This window comes from Panthera uncia, chromosome X (genome assembly GCF_023721935.1).
Source record: "Panthera uncia isolate 11264 chromosome X, Puncia_PCG_1.0, whole genome shotgun sequence".
In the NCBI taxonomy this organism is placed as follows: domain Eukaryota; kingdom Metazoa; phylum Chordata; class Mammalia; order Carnivora; family Felidae; genus Panthera; species Panthera uncia.
Genome location: NC_064817.1, coordinates 119,881,528 through 119,904,149, shown reverse-complemented (window position 1 = coordinate 119,904,149; position 22,622 = coordinate 119,881,528). Strand labels below are relative to the sequence as shown.

Sequence of the window (22,622 nt, the reverse complement as noted above, 5' to 3'; positions counted from 1 at the left end):
TCATCTCTACTTTTCACTGGGTTCCAGTGCCTCTCTGGCCAAAGTTTTATTTTTGGGTTTTGGTTGATGGGTGTGCCAATATATTTGTTACTATTTGCATTTGAATAATGCATTCAAGTGCATACAGTACTATTTCAAAAAAGAGAAAACAAACTTTGAATACTTCCACATATTAAACATTAAGCCTGACAATTTTAATATATTATTTAATGTTAATACAATCTCTCTGTGAAGTTATTTTAATTTGAAATATGAGAAAGCTATTATTAGAGGTGTTATATGACTTTCCTATGGTCACACTAAAAAATTCAAATACATGTCTCTAGACTTTTTAAGCTTAGGTCTCTTTTTCCTTCCATGTGTAACTATTTTATCATTTGATTCCCTCAGCAACCCTGTAATCAGGGAAAAGATTACTCACCTTGTTTTATCTTTATTATGCTCTATCACAGTACCCAAAGTAGAGGCACATAGTTGATTCTCAATAAAGATGTATTGAATAATTAAGTGAATTGAATTAGATTTATGAATTAAGGAAGTTGAGGTCCAAAATGACTTTTTCAAAGTTATCTGCTGGAGAATGGCAGTTTAGAGTGAGGACCATTCAATTTTGATGTTTCTATTCTGTAGATTTTTCTCAGGTCTTTTTTAAAATAAAATGAACTTTTCTTGCCACTAAGAATATATATTTGTGGGAAGACATACTGACTCTCTCTTATGACTCCTTCTCAACTATTATCTTATGTATGTATGTATGTATGTATGTATTATTTATTTATTTATTTATTTATTTATGTATTTATTTATTTATTGAGAGAACGAACAGAGGAGAGGGGCAGGAGGAGAAAGAGAGAATCTTAAGCAGACTCCATGCCCAATGTAGGGCTCGATTTCACTACTGTGAGATCATGACCTGAGCCAAAACCAAGATTTGGTTGCTCAACTGACTGAGCCACCCGGGTGCCCTTCTTATGTTTTTTATCAATTTGACTAATTGGATGCTAGGAACAGTTATACCTATTAATGGAAACCTTCTGGGTCCAAGGTAGGAATGGTGAAAACAGACTTAAGGAGATACAGTATTGTATCTTGCTTCATTATCTACTTTAATTCATGAATACAGCTGGCAGTAGACTCCAGGATTTCTGACTCCTAGTTTATTAGTTGATTCTACACCATGCTTTTTGATACTTGGAAACAGCCATCTCTTTAGTTATATCCCCTTTTCTCTTAAACTACCCAGAGAGTTTCATTTTTAGTCCTGTCAAACCACAACAAGACCCTCCTCGTAAAGTGAGAGTATCAGTAAACCTGGGCCTGAGTAGGTGGTTAGCAAAGTGCCTAGTGCTTGGGAAGGTTTACAGAAGGCATCCAAACTGGAGAAGCAGGAGGTAGCTGAGGGTCACTAGAAAATCAGAAAACTTGGATTCTAGTCCTATTTCTGCCTTTCAAATTTCAAATTTCAAATTTGTGGGCAAATTTGATGGTGCTCTCTTTGAGCTTATTTCTCCATGTATAAAATGAGCAAAATTAAGGAATCTCTTAAGAGTCCCGGTAGCTTTAACATTTAATGGAGTACTATTGTTTTGTTACCCTATCTCCATAAGGTGGTGGGTAGGTAGAATAAACACACTCCAACAGTCTGATTCTATTGTTCTGTGAACTTATGCTTCTCTCAGCCAGAAGTGGGGTAAGTTCTTTGTAACACAATTTTTCTTTTTTAACTTTGAGGACTGTTCGTTCGTGCACCAAAATTTGATGTATAACTTTATGCCACCGACTGTTCCCCAGAACATTGTATTAACAATTTCTGCTTGCATTTCTCCACTGTTGAGTTGGGGCTGGAGCACATGTTTGATAAATCTCTTGTCAATGCTATAGTAAGAGCTCAAGTATAGTGACCACTGTCTGACTTTTACACAGGTAATCATCATAGCAAGTAGGAAGTGCTGATTTGGTTAAGATACAGGGCTATTTAGTTGGCCCAGTCTATTGATTGACCTTGTTTTAAAGTGTTTACACATGCAAGTGTTTTCTATTAAGAACTATTATTTTCCATCTCTGTTTCTTCCACTGTCGCAGGCTCTCTCCTAAGCACGCCCCAGATATTCCTGATGACAGCACTGACAACATCACTATATTTACCAGAATCTTAGATCGTCTTCTAGATGGCTATGACAACCGGCTGCGACCTGGTCTTGGAGGTCAGTTACTATTTTAAAATCCCTTTCTTGGCTATTGTCATCTAAAAAGAAAGATTCTTCAGGTAACTTCAGCACTCCCTTGACCAATGGGTTTAGTGTAAAGTTAAGTTTCTTCCCTCTGAGCAGTAGACATTAGTTCTAACCTTTCATTTCAATGGTCAATCTCTCTGGTATGGTTTTGGAAAATTCTGAATTTCACTTAGCTAAATGCATGTAATGTATTATACACTAATATTTGACAAAGCCCATTTCTGGTATCAAAAGACCAGTCCCTGTCTAAATGGGAGGCTTGGCCCCGGCATATCTGGGAAACATACCTTTGCTCTCAAAACCCTCAGCACATGTCAGCCTGAACTTCCAATGAGGAGCAACCTGCTGGCTAGGTGGGATCTTGGTTGGCCATTAGTTTAGTATCATTAGCCATATGATCACAATGAGATAAATGCATCAGAGTACATCATGGGCTATACTTAAATGGCAAGTATGCAAATGTATGAGTTTGATTTTTTCCTGAACCATTTGAGAACTAGTTGCAGATATCGTACCCCTTTGTCCCTGAATACTTCAATGTGCTTTTCCTTAGAACAAATAAATTAATTTACAAAATTACAATGCAACTATAAATTCAGAAAATGTAACCTGACATTATACTGTGTTCTGATCTGTAGTTGATATTCAATTTTTGCCACTTGTCCCAAAAGTGTTCTATATAGCATTTTCCATTGATATAGGATTCAAACCAGGATTATGCATAGCATTTATTTTCACATATATTCAGCCTATAATTTGGTATAATTTACTCATATTTTCTTTGTCTTTCATGGCATTAGATTTTCCTTATTCATTTTTAGAGAAAATACACAGATTTAATCATATCTTTTTAGTGCATTTTTCCAAAAGGGATATGATGTCTATTTGGCCCATTATTGGTAATGTTCACTTTGATGTTCACAAAGTTATTCCACTTTAAAATCACCTTTTTTTAAGTTTATAATCTATAAGTAATTTGTGAGGAAGTACTTTGAGATTATTATATTCCTAATTCAGGTTGCATGCAATCATTATAGTAACTATTAAATATTCTTACATGAATAATAACTGTTATGGTTGCAAATGGTGATTTTCTAAATGTATTATTCCTCTATATTTATTAGATGGTATTCTATTGTAAGGAAAAAAAACCCTTCTCTTTAATTAGGTAACATTATCATGAACATATGGATTCATATTTTATTCAATGAATTGTAATCCATTAATATTATTCATTTTAATTAGAATTTGTGTCCATAATTTTCCATATTTGCCTAGCAGAAGCCTATTCAAGCTGGCTTCTGTTTCCTTTTCATCTGTTCTTCACATATTTGGGGCACCTTTTTACTTTTTGGCATAACAGTATATTCCATATTTATCTTGTAATTTTCCCTTATTCCCTTCCCAGGAAGCAGCCACTTTTTCCAAGGAGACATGGCACATTTTTTGTGGGAAATTACAGTATATTTAAAGTTCAACTTCTGAGTGCTAGGTGTATTCATTGCTAGTGGGGTGTCATTGCTTTTAGAAACTGTCATCAGACAGAATTAGAAAATAAAAAAATTAAAAATTTAATGTATATTCATATATATTTACATATATCTATATAACATGTGTATATTGTGTGTGTGTGTGTGTGTATAGACACACATAATATATACACATACCTGTATATATTTCTATATATACATACACGCACATACATATGTACAAATATGTGTGTGTGCGTGTATAATGAGTTTGTACTAATACCATTAAGTTCAGTTCAACACAGCATTCATTGATTTACTCATTTTCTCGGTCCTACAAAATACATAAAATGGTGTTGGAATTACTATATCCATACCATTATAATAAACTCACTTATTAAGTAAAGTTGAAGATATGTTTGCAGTTTTTGTTGTTGTTGTTTTTAGATGAAGGATGTATGACACTTGCTTTGGTATAAATAATGATTGGATCAGGGCAATATTCCTGAGGAATAGAAGACCAGTTACAAATCAATTGCAGTTGTCCAGGATGAAAGTGATGGCTGTGGGAATGTAGAGAATTTGGTGACTGATTAAATTATGGGGCTGGTAAAAGGAGGGAGAAAAAGATAACTTCTAGGTTGTTGGCATGGATGACTGAGTGGTGCTACTTTCTACAATAAGGGACGTTGGAAGAGGGACAGTACTATTTTGTTTTATTCTGTTTCTTTTGAAGTGTGCTTGGAACAAAGAAAGCAGGGGAGTAGGTGGAAGTTAATTGGTTGTAGACATGTAGAATTTGACTACCCATGAAAAATATGGGTGGAGCTTTTGGCTTCTGGATAACATAGAGTAACAGGGACCAGATTTACCTTTATCACTAGTTTTAAGCTATTTGATCATATCCCTTTGTGATATTTTATTCATGCTTCTTATTTTTTAATGTTTTATTTATTTTAGAGAGAGAGAGATAGAGAGAGACAGAGTGAGAGTGGGGTACGGGCAGAGAGAGAGGGAGACACAGAATCCAAAGCAGGATCCAAGCCCTAAGCTGTCAGCACAGAGCCCAATGTGGGGCTCAGACCCAGGAATTGCAAGATCATGACCTGAGCCAAAGTCGGATGCTTAACTGGCTGAGCTACCCAGGCACCCCTACTCACGTTTCTTATTTGTTGACCTTCTTGGTTTGAGAGAATTAAAACTTTTATCAAATTTAGAATGTTTTTGACCATTTTTTTCAAATAAATTTTCTGCTCCCCTTCATATAAAGAGAACATCTTCAAAGCAAACAGAGTAAAACAAAACATTGTGGCTAAAATTAACAAGTTAGGAAACAACAAATGTTGGTGAGGATGTGGAGAAATGGAGACACTTCTACCCTGTTGGTGGGAATACAAACTGGAGCAGCCACTCTGGAAGACAGTATGGAGATTCCGGCAAAGGTTAAAAATAGAACTACCCTAAGGAAACAACAAATGTTGGTGGGGATGTGGAGAAAGGAGAACACTTCTACCCTGCTGGTGGGAATGCAAACTGGTACAGCCATTCTGGAAGACTGTATGGAAGTTCCTGAAAAGGTTAAAAATTGAACTACCCTATGACCCAGCAATTTCACTACTAGGTAGTTATCCAAAGGATATAAAAACACTGATTTAAAGGGGTACTTGCACCCCAGTGTTTATAGAAGCGTTATCAACAATAGCCGAACTCTGGAAAGAGCCCAAATTTCCATCAACTGATGAATGAATAAAGAAGATGTGGTATACAATAAAATATTACTCATCCATCAAAAGGAATGAAATCTTGCCATTTGCAATGACATGGGTGGAATTAGAGTGCATTATGCTAAGTGAAATAAGTCTGTCAGAGAAAGACAAATACCATATGATTTTACTCATATGTGGAATTTAAGAAACAAAACAGATGAACATAAGGGAAAAGAAGGAAAAATAAAATAAAATAAAATAAAATAAAATAAAATAAAATAAAATAGGAGAGGGCAGCAAACCATAAAATACTGTTAACTATAGAGAACAAACTGAGGCTTGCTAGAGGGTATGTGGGTTGGGCAATGGGCTTAACTGGGTGATAGACATTAAGGAGGGCACTTGTTATGATGAGCATTGGGTGTTATATGTAGGTGATGAATCACTAAATTCTATCCCTGAAACCAGTACTACACTTTATATTAAGTAACTTGAATTTAAGTAAAATATTGGAAGGAAAAATAAACATTATGTACAGAGGGACAATTTTGCTTCTTGTCAGAAATAAGCAAGCAAGAATGTAGTTAGTGACAGCTTCGAAGTACTGGAAAAAAACTGTCAATCTAGAATTCTGTAACCAGAGTTAATGTACTTTAAACATATAGGCAAAATGAATACTTTTTCAGACACTAGAAGCTGAAAAATTCATCAGCATGTCTGTACTACAAGAAATGTAAATGAAAATACATCAGGCAGAAGGAAAACAATGCCAGATAGAAATAAGGATCTATAGAAAGGAAGGAAGAGCAACACAAATAAAAAACTGTGTGGGTAAATATAAAGCAGTTTTTTCCCCAATCTATTTAAATGATAGATGACTACTAAAGCAAAAATAATGACAGTGTATTATGTGGCTTAAAATATATATATGAGGAAAATGTATGACAACAATAGCACAGAGGCCAGGAGAAAATGAAATAGAAATGTACTGTTGAAAGGTTTTTATACTGTACATGGCATGATATAATATTACTTGTTGGCAGATTGTGATAAGGAAGTGTGCTATAGAATTTGAAAAATTATAGCTAATAAAGCAAAAAAGGTTATAAAAATGTAATAGAAATGGTTGATAAGGCAGAAAAAGAAGAAAATGTAAAAGAAGATGAAACAAATAGAAAAGTAAGAACCATATGAATCATCACATTAAATATAAATAATTTAAACATCCATTTTATTTTTAAGTATTTATTTATTTTGACAGAGAGAGAGAAAACGTGATCAGAGGGGCAGAGAGAGAGAAAGAGAGAGGGAGAAGCCCAAGCAGATTCCGTGCTGTCAGCGCAGATCCTGATGTGGGGCTCGAACCCATGAACTGTGAGATCATGACCTGAGCTAAAACCAGGAGTTAGACACTTAACCAACTGAATCACCTCAGCAGTCTTTAGCATCCATTTTTAAAGGCAGAGATGGTCAAATCGTATTTTTTAAAAATCAGGATGCAAAATTACTGAGAGAAACCCACCTTAAATATAAAGCTGTAAATAAAAGTAAAAGTATGGAAAATGGTACACCATGCTAACACTAATTAAAAGAAGATTGGAGTAGCTATTTTAATATCAGAAAAAGAAAATATTAGAGCAAAAAATATTGTTAGCAATAAAGAGGACCATTTTATAACAAAGGGGTCAATTCATTAAGAGTACATAATGATCCTAAATATTTATGTACCTAATCACAGAGCATCTAACCACATGAAACAAAGATTGAGAACTGAAAGGCGAAAGATATGATCTTTAGTTATAGTAGAGATTTCAACACTCCTTTCTCAATAAGCAATGTAACAGTAGACAGAAAATAGGTAAAGGTAGTAGAAACAGGAACCACAGTATCAACCAACTTGACTTGAGTGGCATTTATACAACATTCCAATCAACAACAGCAGAATATACATCCTTTTCAAATATACCTACAACCTTTACAAAAATAGACCATATTCTTTATCATAAAAAAATTAAAAGAACTTACAGCATGCAAAGTATGTTCTCTCACCACAGTGGGAAAAATTAGAAAGTGAATATCTGGAAAATCTCAATGTATTTGGGAACTAAATAATACAATGCTAAATAAACCATGAGTCAAAGAAGAACTCAAAAGAAAATGCAAAACATTTTCAATTGAATAAAAAATATGTCATAAAGCAGTGCTAAGAGGAAAGCTGATAACACTAGATGGGTATCTCAGAAAATATTAACCTTAAATCAGTGCCCCAAGTCTTCACTTAAGTAACCATAAAAAAAAGAAGAGGTAACAATATAATAAATTGCATGAATCAATTGGTCAAAAAATCCCTTAGACATGTCTCTGATTCTGAGAGTGAGAACAATGGCATACTTTTCTCTGAGGAACAACCCCACTTTAGTTACCAAATGTTTGATGGAGGGATAATGGTAGCAGCCCCAAATTTCCTCAGCTCACATATTTCAGCATAGACCACTGCCCCACAAGCCAGGTCAAGGACACTAGAGCCCACAGTACTCTCAGCAGTGCCTTGCCCAAATTAGAGTCACTGGCATGATATATTCAAAGTGTTGAAAGAAAAAATATATCCTATAACCAAGAATACTCTACCTCACAAAGTTATTATACAGAATTGAAGGAGAGATCAAGAGTTTTCCAGAAAACAAAAGTCAGAAGAGTTTATCACCACTAAACTACCCTTACAAGAAATGTTAAAGAGACTTAAGTGGAAAAGAAATAGCCATAATTAAACATAATAAAATTATGAATAAAACATGTGAAGTATAACAGCATATACATAAATCATGGAGGAGGAAGTAAAAAAGAAAAGCAGAGTTTTTCTTTTAGAAAATGTTTGACCTTAAATGACCATCAACTTAATATAGACTGCTATATACTTAGGATGTTGTATATGGACCTCATGGTAACCACAAACCCCAAACCCCTAATAGACACAGATAATAAAGAGGGGCACCTAGATGACTCAGTCGGTTGAGCGTCGGACTTGAGCTCAGGTCATGATCTCGCAATTTGTGAGATTGAGCCCTGCATCAGGCTTTCCATTCTCAACAAGGAGCCCGCTTTGGATCCTTTGTCTCCCTGTCTCTCTCTTTCCCCACCCTGGTCACTCTCTCTCTCTCTCAAAAATAAACATTAAAATTTTTTAATATGAAATTTATTGTCAAATAACAGTGCTCACCCCAACAGGTGCCTCCTCAATACCCATCATCCACCCTCCCCTTCCTCCCACTCCCCATCAACCCTCAGTTTGTTCTCAGTTTTTAAGAGTCTCTTATGTTTTGGCTCCCTCCCTCTCTAACCTTTTTTTTTCCTTCCCCTCCCCCTTGGTCTTCTGTTAAGTTTCCCAGGATCCAAATAAGAGTGAAAACATATGGTATCTGTCTTTCTCTGTATGACTTATTTCACTTAGCATCACACTCTCCAGTTCCATCCACGTTGCTACAAAAGGCCATATTTCATTCTTTCTCATTGCCATGTAGTACTCCATTGTGTATATAAACCACAATTTCCTTATCCATTCATCAGTTGATGGACATTTAGGCTCTTTCCATAACTTGGCTATTGTTGAGAGTGCTGCTATAACCATTGGGGTACAAGTGCCCCTATGCATCAGCACTCCTGTATCCCTTGGGTAAATTCCTAGCAGTGCTATTGCTGAGTCATAGGGTAGATATATTTTTCATTTTTTTTAGGAAACTCCACACTGTTTTCCAGAGCGGCTGCACCAGTTTTCATTCCCACCAATAGTGCAAGAGGGTTCCCGTTTCTCCACATCCTCTCCAGCATCTATAGTCTCCTGATTTGTTCATTTTAGTCACTCTGACTGGCGTGAGGTGGTATCTCAGTGTGGCTTTGATTTGTATTTCCCTGATGAGGAGCGACGTTGAGCATCTTTTCATGTGCCTGTTGGCCATCTGGATGTCTTCTTTGGAGAAGTGTCTATTCATGTCTTCTGCCCATTTCTACACTGGATTATTTGTTTTTCATGTGTAGAGTTTGGTGAGTTCTTTATAGATTCTGGATACTGGCCCTTTGTCCGATATGTCATTTGCAAATATCTTTTCCCATTCCATTGGTTGCCTTTTAGTTTTGTTGATTGTTTCCTTTGCAGTACAGAAGCTTTTTATCCTCATGAGGTCCCAATAGTTCATTTTTGCTTTTAATTCCCTTGCTTTTGAAGATGTGTCAAGTAAGAAATTGCCACAGCTGAGGTCAGACAGGTTTTTTCCTGCTTTCTCCTCTAGGGTTTTGATGGTTTCCTGTCTCACATTCAGGTCCTTCATCCATTTTGAGTTTATTTTTGAGAATGGTGTAAGAAAGTGGTCTAGTTTCATTCTTCTGCATGTTGCTGTCCAGTTCTCCCAGCACCATTTGTTAAAGAGACTGTCTTTTTTCCATTGGATATTCTTTCCTGCTTTGTCAAAGATTAGTTGCCCACACTTTGGTGGGTCTAGTTCTGGGATTTCTATTCTATTCCATTGGTCTATGTGTCTGTTTTTGTGCCAATACCATGCTGTCTTGATGATTACAGCTTTGTAGTAGAGACTAAAGTCTGGGATTGTGATGCCTCCTGCTTTGGTCTTCTTCTTCAAAATTACTTTGGCTACTCGGGGCCTTTTGTGGTTCCATATGAATTTTAGGATTGCTTGTTCTAGTTTTGAGAAGAATGCTGGTGCGATTTTGATTGGGATTGCATTGAATGTGTAGATAGCTTTGGGTAGTATTGACATTTTGACAATATTTATTCTTCCAATCCATGAGCACGGAATGTTTTTCCATTTCTTTTATCTTCTTCAATTTCCTTCATAAGCTTTCTATAGTTTTCAGCATACAGATCTTTTAGATCTTTGGTTAGATTTATTCCTAGGTATTTTATGCTTCTTGGTGCAATTGTGAATGGGATCAGTTTCTTTATTTGTCTTTCTGTTGCTTCCTTATTAGTGTATAAGAATGCAACTGATTTCTGTACATTGATTTTGTATCCTGCAACTTTGCTACATTCATGTATCAGTTCTAGCAGACTTTGGGTGGAGTCTATCAGGTTTTCCTTGTATAATATCATGTCATCTGCAAAAAGTAAAAGCTTGACTTCATCTTTGAATTGGCATCTTTGCCAATTTTGATGCCTTTGATTTCCTTTTTTGTCTGCTGATGCTAGCACTTCCAACACTATGTTAAACAACAGCGGTGAGAGTGGACATCCCTGTCATGTTCCTGATCTCAGGGGGAAAGCTCTCAGTTATTCCCCATTGAGGGTGATATTAGCTGTGGGCTTTTCATAAATGGCTTTTATGATGTTTAATTACGTTCCTTCTATCCTGACTTCCTCGAGGGTTTTTATTAAGACAGGATGCTGAATTTTGTCAAATGCTTTTTCTGCATTGATTGACAGGATCATATGGTTCTTTTCTTTTATGAATATGATGTATCACATTGATTTATTTGTGAATGTTGCACCAGCCCTGCACCCCGGAATGAATCCCACTTGATCATGGTGAATAATTCTTTTTATATGCTGTTGATTTGATTTGCTAGTATCTTGTTAAGAATGTTTACATCCATATTCATCAGGGACATTGGCCTGTAGTTCTCTCTCTCTTTTTTTTTTTTTTTTTTTTTTTTTTTTTTTTTTTTTTTTTTTTTTTTGCTGGATCTCTGTCTAGTTTAGGAATCAAAGTAATGCTGACTTCATAGAATGAGTCTGGAAGTTTTCCTTCCCTTTCTATTTTTTGGAACAGCTTGAGAAGGATAGGTATTATCTCTGCTTTAACTGTCTGGAAGAATTCCCCAAGGAAGCCATCTGGTTCTGGACTCTTATTTGTTGGGAGATTTTTGATAATTGATTCAATTTCTTCGCTGGCTATGGGTCTGTTAAAGTTTTCTATTTCTTCCTGTTTGAGTTTTGGAAGTATGTGGGTGCTTAGGAATTTGTCCATTTCTTCCAGGTTGTCCAGCTTGTTGGCATATAATTTTTCATAGTATTCCCTGATAATTGCTTGTATTTCTGAGGGATTGGTTGTAATAATTCCACTTTCATTCATGATTTTACCTATTTGGGTCCTCTCCCTTTTCTTTTTGAGAAGCCTGGCTAGAGGTTTATCAATTTTATTTATTTTTTCAAAGAACCAACATTGGTTTTATTGATTTGCTCTACAGTTTTTTTTAGATTCTATGTTGTTTATTTCTGTTCTGATCTTTATTATTTCTCTTCTGCTGGGTTTGGGGTGTCTTTGCTGCTCTGCTTCTATTTCCTTTAGGTGTGCTGTCAGATTTTGTATTTGGGATTTTTCTTGTTTCTTGAGATAGGCCTGGATGACAATGTATTTTCCTCTCAGGACTGCCTTCGCTGCATCCCAAAGCGTTTGGATTGTTGTATTTTCATTTTCATTTGTTTCCATATATTTTTAAATTTCTTCTCTAATTGCCTGGTTGACCCATTCTTTAGTAGGGTGTTCTTTAACCTCCACGCTTTTGGAAGTTTTCCAGACTTTTTACTGTGGTTGATTTCAAGCTTCATAGCATTGTGGTCTGAAAGTATGCATGGTATGATCTCAATTCTTGTATACTTATGAAGGGCTGTTTTGTGACCCAGTATGTGATCTATCTTGGAAAATATTCCATGTGCACTCGAGAAGAAAGTATATTCTGTTGCTTTGGGATGCAGAGTTCTAAATATATCTGTCAAGTCCATTTGATCCAATGTATCATTCAGGGCCGTTGTTTCTTTATTGATCCTGTATCTAGATGATCTATCCATTGTTATAAGTGGAGTATTAATGTCCCCTGCAATTACCACATTCTTATCAATAAGGTTGCTTATGTTTGTGAGTAATTGTTTTATGTATTTGGGGGCTCCTGTAATCGGCGCATAGACATTTATAAATGTTAGCTCTTCCTGATGGATAGACCCTGTAATTATTATATAATGCCCTTCTTCATCTCTTGTTACAGCCTTTAATTTAAAGTCTAGTTTGTCTGATATAAGTATGGCTACTCCAGCTTTCTTTTGACTTCCAGTGGCATGATAAATAGTTCTCCATCCCCTCACTTTCAGTCTGAAGGTGTTCTCAGGTCTAAAATGAGTCTCTTGTAGACAGCAAATAGATGGGTCTTGTGTGTTTATCCATTCTGATACCCTATATCTTTTGGTTGGTGCATTTAGTCCATTTACATTCAGTGTTATTATAGAAAGATATGGGTTTAGAGTCATTGTGATGTCTGTAGGTTTCATGCTTGTAGCGATGTCTCTGGTACTTTGTCTCACAGGATCCCCCTTAGGATCTCTTGTAGGGCTGGTTTAGTGGTGATTAATTCCTTCAGTTTTTGTTTGTTTGGGAAGACCTTTATCTCTCCTCCTATTCTAAATGACAGATTTGCTGGATAGAGGATTCTCGGCTGCATATATTTTTCTGTTCATCACATTGAAGATTTCCTGCCATTCCTTTCTGGCCTGCCAAGTTTCAGCAGTTAGATCTGCCACTAGTCTTATGGGTCTTTCTTTGTAAGTTAGAGCCTATTTATCCCTAGCTGCTTTCAGTATTTTCTCTTTATCCTTGTATTTTGCCAGTTTCACTATGATATGTTGTGCAGAAGATAGATTCAAGTTATGTCTGAAGGGAGATCTCTGTGCCTCTTGGATTTTAATGCCTTTTTCCTTCCCCAGATCAGGGATGTTCTCAGCTATGATTTGTTCAAGTACACCTTCAGCCCCTTTCTCTCTCTCTTCCTCTTCTGGAATTCCTATAATACGGATATTGTTCCATTTGATTGCATTACTTAGTTCTCTAATTCTCCCCTTAGACTCCTGGATTTTTTTTTATCTTTTTCTCAGCTTCCTCTTTTTTCATAAGTTTATCTTCTAATTCACCTATTCTCTCCCCTGCCTCTTCAATCTGAGCTGTGGTCACCTCCAGTTTATTTTGCACCTCATTTATAACATTTTTAGCTCCTCATGACTATTTCTTAGTCCCTTGATCTCTGTAGCAATAGATTCTCTGCTGTCCTCTATACTTTTTTCAAGCCCAGCGATTAATTTTATGAATATTATTTTAAATTCTTGTTTTGTTATAATGCTTAAATAGTTTTTGATCAATTTGTTAGCTGTCGCTACTTCCTGGAGTTTCTTTTGAGGAGAGTTCTTCCATTTCACCATTTTGCATACTCCCCAGGTGGCTCCAAACTGCAGGGCACTTCCCCTGTGCTGTCTGGAGTAACTTGTGTTGGTGGGTGGGGCCCCAGTCAGACCAGATGTCTACCCTCAGCCCACAGCTGGGGCCACAGTCAGACTGGTGTGTACCTTATCTTCCCCTCTCCCAGGGGCAGGACTCACTGTGGAGTTGTGTGGCCCCTTTCTGGGCTACTTGCACACTGCCAGTCTTGTGGTGCTGCTTCAATGGGATCTGGCATATTAGCCAGGGTGCATCTGCAAGGTGAACAGGGGCGGGAGGGGCAGGTGTAGCTTGCTTTGCCATTGGTGGTCCCCTGCTGAAGGGGCCCTGCAGCACCAGGAGGGAGGCAGGCAGACCCATCGGAGGGATGGATCCACAGAAGCACAGCGTTGGGTGTTTGTGCACGGTGGAAGCAAGTTTGGTGATGGGAACTGGTTCTCTTTGGGATTTCGGCTGGGGGATGGGAGAGGGAGATGGCACTGGCCAGCGCCTTAGTTCCCCACTTAGCTGAGCTGTCTTCCGGGGCTCAACAACTCTCCCTCCCAGCATCCTCTCGCCCTCCCACTCTCCAAGCAGAGCTGTTGACTTATAACATTCCAGATGTTAAGTCCCGCTAGATGTCAGAACTCATTCTATCTGGCCCCTGTGCTTTTGCAAGCCAGACTCGGGGGCTCTGCCTTGCCGGGTGGGCTGCCCCTCCCATCGGTCCATGTAGTGCACACCGCCTCTTTGCCCTTCCTACCCTCTTCCATGGGCCTCTTGTCTACGCTTGTCTCTGGAGATTCCATTCTTCTAGTCTTCCGGCGGTTTTCTGGGTTATTTACGCAGATGTGGGTGGAATCTAAGCAATCAGCAGGACAAGGTGAGCCCAGTATCCTCCTATGCCGCCATCTTCCTCCAGGTCCAAAGATTTTTAAAAAAAAGAAAAGAAAGAGAAAAAAAAGCCAAACCGAACACTACAGAAACTGCTCAATCACTACAAAAGAGAGCAAGAGAAGAAAGGAACAGAGAACTACAAAAGAACCAGAAAACAAATAAAAAAAAAATTACAATAAGTACCTACCTATCAGTAATTACTTTAAATGTAAATGACCTAAGTGCTTGAATCAGAAGACATAGTGTCGTGGAATGGATTTTAAAAAAGTGTATCCATTTATATGCTGCCTATAAGAGACTCATCTCAGACCCAAAGACACATTGAAAGTAAAGGGATGGAAGAACATTTACCATGCAAATAGAAATGAAAAAAAAAAAAAAAAGAAGCCTGGTAGCAGTTTTTATATCAGACAAAACAGAATTTTTTTTTAATATATGAAATTTATTGTCAAATTGGTTTCCATACAACACCCAGTGCTCATCCCAAAAGGTGCCCTCCTCAATACCCATCACCCAACCTCCCCTCCCTCCCACCCCCCATCAACCCTCAATTTGTTCTCAGTTTTTAAGAGTCTCTTATGTTTTGGCTCTCTCCCACTCTAACCTCTTTTTTTTTTTCCTTCCCTTCCCCCATGGGTTTCTGTTAAGTTTCTCAGGATCCACATAAGAGTGAAACCATATGGTATCTGTCTTTCTCTGTATGGCTTATTTCACTTAGCATCACACTCTCCAGTTCCATCCACGTTCCTACAAAAGGCCATATTTCATTCTTTCTCATTGCCACGTAGTATTCCATTGTGTATATAAACCACAATTTCTTTATCCATTCATCAGTTGATGGACATTTAGGCTCTTTCCATAATTTGGCTATTGTTGAGAGTGCTGCTATAAACATTGGGGTACAAGTGCCCCTATGCATCAGTACTCCTGTATCCCTTGGATAAATTCCTAGCAGTGCTATTGCTGGGTCATAAGGTAGGTCTATTTTTAATTTTCTGAGGAACCTCCACACTGCTTTCCAGAGCGGCTGCACCAATTTGCATTCCCACCAACAGTGCAAGAGGGTTCCCATTTCTCCACATCCTCTCCAGCATCTATAGTCTCCTGATTTGTTCATTTTGGCCACTCTGACTGGCGTGAGGTGATATCTGAGTGTGGTTTTGATTAGACAAAACAGAATTTAACAAAGACTGTAATAAGAGACAAAGAAGGGAATTACATAATGATAAAAGAGTCAATACAGCAAGAGGATATAAAAATTATAAATATCTATATACCCCAAAATGGAATATCTAAATACATGAAGTAAGTATTAATGAACATAAAGGAAGAAATTGATGGCAATACAATAAGAATAGGGGACTTCAATATCCCACTTACATCAATGGATAGGTCATCTAGGCAGAAAACCAATAAGGAAGCAATGTCTCTCAATGACACATTAGACAGATGGACGTAACATCAATCTAAAACAACAGAATACACATTCTTTTCAAGGACACATGTAACATGCTGCAGAATAGGTCACATGTTAGGCCACAAACAAGTCTCAATAAATTTAGGAATATTGAAATCATAGCATGCATCTTTTCCAACCATAATGATATGAAACTATAAATCAATCACAAGAAAAAAAACTGGAAAAAAACACAAATATATACAGGCTAAACAACATGAAACTAAACAACTGATGAGTGAATTAAGTAATCAATTAAAGGTAATTAATAACAAATACATGGAGACAAATGAAAATGAAAACACAATGGTCTAGTGGTGCCTAGTTAGCTCAGTCTGCTAAGTGTCCAACTCTTGGTTGTGGCTCAGGTCATTATCTCACAGTTCGTGAGTTTGAGTTCCACATGGAGCTTTGAGCTGACACTGCAGAGCCTGCTTGGGATTCTCTCTCTCCCTCTCTCTCTCTGCCTTTCCCCTGCTTGCTCTGTTTCTCTCTCAAAATAAATAAATAAATAAAATTAAAAACATTTTTAAAACCACAATGGTCCAAAATCTTTGGATTACAGTGAAAGCAGTTCTAGGAAGGAAATATATAGTGATACAGGCCTATCTTAAAAAATAAGAGAAAGCTCAAATTATATTTAAAGAATTGGAAAAAGAGGAACAAACAAAGCCCAAGGTGATTAGAAGGAAAGAAATAATTAAGAACAGAAATAAATGAAATCAAAATTAAAAAAATCAATAGAATAATCAGTAAAATGACAAAGTTGTTCTTTGAAAAGATAGACAAAATTGATAAAACCTTAGCCAGACTCATCAAGAAGAAAAGAGTGGTCCATGTTCACTCTTCTGCATGGTGCTGTCTGGTAATAGATCAAATATAAAATATGTATTTTTAAATGATGATAAAGGAAATAAATATCCTAAATTTAAAAAATAAAGATCTTGAATATACAGTGAATTTATTTAATCAAATTAACTTGAAAAAACTGGTTGAATTAAGTCAAATATGCTGATAACAAGTTGTTTAAGTCAATCAAATGCTATTTATAAAAGAATTTTCTAATGATTTTTCTCCCAAAATACTTGGTATTTAAATTACTCTTTTTATCCTAGCTTAGCCTGTGTGAATACCACTGAAACAGAATAAAAATGTACATAAAAGTGATATAGAAAAACTTGTCCACCAAAGTCACAAAAGATGAAAATTTAGAATACTTACTTTTTAAAAAAAAATTTTTAATTCCAGTATAGTTGGTATACAGTGTTATATTGGTTTAAGGTATACCATATAATGATTCAACAATTGTATACATTACTCAGTGCTCATCATGATAAGTATAATCTTGATCCCCTTCACCTATTTCACCCATCCCACCAATTCCCAAAATCAAAATAACAAACTCTTAACTATAGAGAACAAATTGATGGTTGCCAGAAGGAGATATAATATTTACCTTAAAAAAATCATATTCTTAAACTTTTTAACGTTTATTTAGAGAGAGAGACAGAGCATGAATATGGGAGGGACAGAGAGAGAGGGAGACACAGAATCTGAAGCAGGCTCCAGGCTCTGAGCTGTCAGCACAGAGCCCAACGTGGGGCCCGAACTCACAGACCGCAAGATCATGACCTGAGCTGAAGTCGGACACCCAACTGACTGAGCCACCCAGGTGTCCCCTGAAATCCTATTTTTAAAGTATTTGTGGAACTATGGTTTATATTGGAGTATATTTGATTAATTGCTTTAAATAGCCAGTGACTTTTTTTTTCTTTATAATCAATGTGAAGAGAGGGAGAGAGGGTGGAAAGGAGGGAGAGACAGAGAGATAGACATAGAGAGAGAGACTTCATCTATGTAGTCCAAAGATGTTAAAAAAAATATTCCCATCATGTGACGATTTCTTAATGCAATATAAGTGAAGAATTCTCTTGCTAGAGGGTGGAAATGTTCATCTTGTGTGTTCCTTGACCATTTTTACAATCATAGATATAACTGTGTTGACCTCCTTCACTACATGGTTTCTAGTTTAACCTGAATATAAGAATATTTCTGGTTATTTCCTCCTATTTGTCAAATTTATCTCTCAATAATGTACAGTAAAGAAGCTTCCACACAAAAATAAAAAGAACCCAAGTAAATAAAATCAGAAAGAAGAAGTAACAACTGACACAACAGAAATACAAAGGATTATAAGAGAATACTTTGGAAAATTATATTCCAACAAATTCGATGACTTAGAAGAAATGGATCAATTCCTGGAAACATACATTCTTTCAACACTGAATCAGGAAGAAAGAAAATCTAAAGAGACTAATTACTAGCAACAAAATTAATTAAGTAAGTAAGTAATTAAATTAAAATTAATTAAATAAGTAATTTAAGAGCTATAGATTTTTATTGAGCCTTTACTATTGGTCAACATCCCCCTAAACACTTTACATAAAATTATCTCATTTAATCCTCCCAACCATTAAGGTGGGTTCCATCATCATGTCCATACATAGAGGAAGAATCCAAGGCACTAAAGGTCCTATAATTTGTCCATGATGGCACAGCTACTAAGTAGTAAGCTGGGATCCATGCCCATAGAAGAGTCTGATTTCAGAGCCCATTATACTGTACTGCCTTCCTTATTTATGCTATGCTGACTCCCTTTTATTTTTTTAGTATGATTTATTGTCAAGTTAGCTAACCTACAATGTATACAGTGTGCTCTTCATTTCAGGGGTAGATTGTTATGATTCATCGCTTACATACAATACCCAGTGCTCATCCCAGCAAGTGCCCTCCTCAAGCCCATCACCCATTTTCCTCTCCCCATACCTCCTCCCTGCAATCAACCCTCAGTTTGTTCTCTGTATTTAAGAGTCTCTTATTGTTTGCCTCCCTCTCTGTTTGAAACTATTTTTCCCCTTCTGTTCCCTCATGGTCTTCTGTTAAGTTACTCAAATTCCACATATGAGTGGAAACATATGATATCTGTCTTTCTCTGACTTACTTATTTCACTTAGCATAATACCCTTCAGTTCCATCCATGTTGTTGCAAATTACAGGATTTCATTTTCTCATTGCCAAGTAGTATTCCATTGTATATATAAACCACACTTTATCCATTCATCAGTTGATTAGACATTTGGGCTCTTTCCATAATTTGGCTATTGTTGAAAGCACTGCTATAAACATTGGGGTACATGTGCCCCTGTGAATCAGCATTCCTGTATCCTTTGAATAAATTCCTAGTAGTGTTTTGCTGGGTCATAGGGTAGTTCTATTATTACTTTTTTTAGGAACCTCCACACTGTTTTCCAGAATGGCTGCACCAGTTTGCATTCTCACCAACAGCACTAGATGGTCCCCTTGTCTCTACATCCTCATCAATATCTGCTGTTTCCTGAGTTGTTAATTTTAGTCACTCTGACTGATGTGAAGTGGTATTTCAGTGTAGTTTTGATTTGTATTTCCCTGATGATGAGTGAGGTTGAGCATCTTTTCATATCTGTTGGCCATCTGGATGTCTTTGGAAAAGTGTCTATTCATGTCTTTTGCCCATTTCTTCACTGGATTATTTGTTTTTCGGGTATTGAGTTTAGCACGTTCTTTGTAGATTTTGCATACTAATACCGTATCTGATATGTAATTTGCAAATATCTTCTCCCATTGCATTGGTTGCCTTTTAGTTTTGTTGATTGTTTCCTTTGCGGTGCAGAAGCTTTTTATCTTGATGAGATCCCAATAGTTCATTTTTGCTTTTATTTCCCTTGCCTTTGGAAATGTGTCAAGAAAGAAATTTCTGTGGCTGATGTCAAAGAGGTTGCTGCCTGTTTTCTCCTCTAGGATTTTGATGGTTTCCTGTCTCACATTTAGGTCTTTCATCCATTTTGAGTTTATTTTTGTGTAACAACAAAATTTAATTGGTAAACAAAAAAAACTACCAAAAAAAGTCCAAGACCAGATGGATTCACATGTGAACTTTACCAAACATTTAGAGAGGGGTTAATACTTACTCTCTTTAAACTACTCCAACAAATAGAAGAGGAAGGAAAATTTTCAAATTCATTCTATCAGGACAATCTTATCCTGTATACCAAGACCAGACAAGAGACCACTAAAAAGGAAAACTACAGGCCAATATATCTGATGAACATGCAAAAATTCTCAACAAAACATTAGTAAACCACATTCAATAATACATTAAAAGGATCACTTACCACAACCAAGTGGGACTTATTTTGCAGATGCAGGTGTGGTTCAACATTCACAAATCAATCAATGTAATACACAACATCAGTACAAAAAAGGATAAAAATTACATGATCATCTCAAGAGATGCAGAAGAAAAGTACCGGACAAAATTCAGCCTCTGTTTATGATAAAAACTCTCAACAAAGTAGGTTTAGAGGAAACATACCTCAACATAATAAAAACCATTTATGAAAAGCCCATAGCTAACATCATACTCAATGGAGAAAAATGGAGAGTTTTTCTCTAAGATCTAGAACAAGACAAGGATGTACATTCTCAATACTTTTATTTAGAATAGTACTGGAAATCCTAGCCACAGCAACTAGACAAAAAAGAAATAATAGGCATCCATATTGGTAAAGAAAAAAGTTAAACTGTCACTATTTGTAGATGACATGATACTATACATGGAAAACCCTAAGGACTTCACCAAAAAACTACTAGAAGAAGTAAATGAATTCAATAAAGTTGCAGGATACAAAATTAATACCCAGAAAGCGATAGTGTTTCTTTGCACTAATAATGATGTAGCAGAAAGAGAAATTAAGAAAGCAATTCCTTTAACAATTGCTCCAAAAAGACTAAAATAGTTAGGAATAAATTTAACCAAGGAAGTGGAAGATCTGTACTCTAAAACCTATAAAATACTGATGAAAGAAATTAAAGACACAAACAAATGGAGAGATATTCTGTACTCATGGATTGAAGAGTTAATGTTGGTAAAATGTCCATACTATTGGGACTACACCAACCAAAAAGCTTTTTTGCACAATGAAGGAAACCAAAAAAATTGAAAGAGCATCCCAATCTACTGAATAGGAGAAAATAATAGCAAATGATATATCCAATAAGGGTTTAATACCCAAACTATATAAAGAACTTAACAACTCAACACACACACATACACACATAATCTGATTCTAAAATGGGCCAAGGAGCTGAATAGACATTTTCCCAAAGAAGACATACAGATGACCAACAGACACATGAAAAGATGTTGAATATCACTAATCCTCAGAGAAATACAAATCAAAACCACAATGAGATACTACTTTATGCCTGCCAGAATGACTAAAATGAAAAAAAAAACCAGGAAATACTAAGTATTAGGATGTGGAGAAAATGGAATCCTTATGTACTGTTGGTGGGAGTTTAATTCAGCCACTGTGGAAAATAGTATGGAAGTTCATCAAAAATTTAAAACTAGAAATACCATACAATTCAATAATTTTTCTACTGGCTATTTACAAAATGAAAATTAAAAGACTAATTTGAAAAGATACTTGCACCCTCATGGTTATTATAGCATTATTTAAAATAGCCAATATATGGAGGCAACCTAAGTGTTCATTGATAGATAAATGGATAAGGAAGATACGGTTTATCTGTGTATATCTGGAACATTACTCAACCATAGAAAAGAATAAGATTGTACCATTGGCAACCACATGGATGGACCTACAGGATATTATGCTAATAGAAATAAGTTACACAAAGAAAGACAAATACCATATGATTTAACTCCTATGTGGAAACTAAAAAAATAAATGAATAAACCAACAAAAAGCAGAAACAGACCCATAAAAACAGAGTACAAAATGATGGTTGCCAGAGGGGAGGAGAGTAGAGACATGGGCAAAATAGGTGAAGGGAGGATGTTATATGCTTTCAGTTATGGAATGAGTAAGTTACAGGAACAAAAGGCACAACATAGGGAAGATAGTCAATGATAATGTAATAATATTGTATGGTAACAGTAGCCACACTTGTGGTGAGCATAATATAGTGTATAGAGAAGTTGATTCACTATGTTGTATACCTGATACTAATGTAACATTGTGTGTCAACTACATTCAAAAACATTTTTAATTAAATGTGGGTAATAAATGACCCTTGAATTCCTAAAATAGACTCTGCTTGGTCACAGTACATTATTTTTTTATATATATATCACTATATTTAATTTTCTAATGTTTTATTTTGGAATTTTGCATCTTTTTAAAGTAGACACTGGTCTATCACCTTACTTTGTGATGTCCTCATTCAATTTTGGTAATAAGTTTAGGCTGATCTCATAAAAAGAGCTGGGAAGTTTTCCCTCCATATCTGTTCTCTGAAAATGTTCATGTGAGATTGGTGTTATATCTTCTCTAGAAGTTTAGAAGAATTCATAGGTGAAACTATTAGAGCCAGTTGTTTTGTTTGTGGAAAGGTTTTTAATCAAGTATTAAACATCATTACTAGACATTAGACTATTCGCCTTTTCTGTTTCTTCTTTCATTTCTATAGGAAGTGTTTTTCAAGGAATTTGTCCATTTTATACAGGTTGTGAAATTTATTGCCAAAAAAACTGTTAATATCTTATCATATATTTACATATCTCTATCTCTATCTCTATCTCTATCTCTATCTCTATCTCTATCTCTATC

The 22,622-nt window shown here is 36.0% G+C and overlaps 1 protein-coding gene across 1 annotated transcript in view; it reads left to right on the top strand.

The window, feature by feature from the left end:
* The window catches only part of GABRA3 (gamma-aminobutyric acid type A receptor subunit alpha3), a 197,558-nt gene that overhangs the window by 8,164 nt on the left and 166,772 nt on the right, over positions 1-22,622 (top strand). Inside the window, exon 2 of the mRNA XM_049643308.1 lies at positions 2,083-2,204. Coding sequence (XP_049499265.1) covers positions 2,083-2,204 — 122 coding nt within the window. The remainder of the gene's footprint in view (positions 1-2,082; positions 2,205-22,622) is intronic.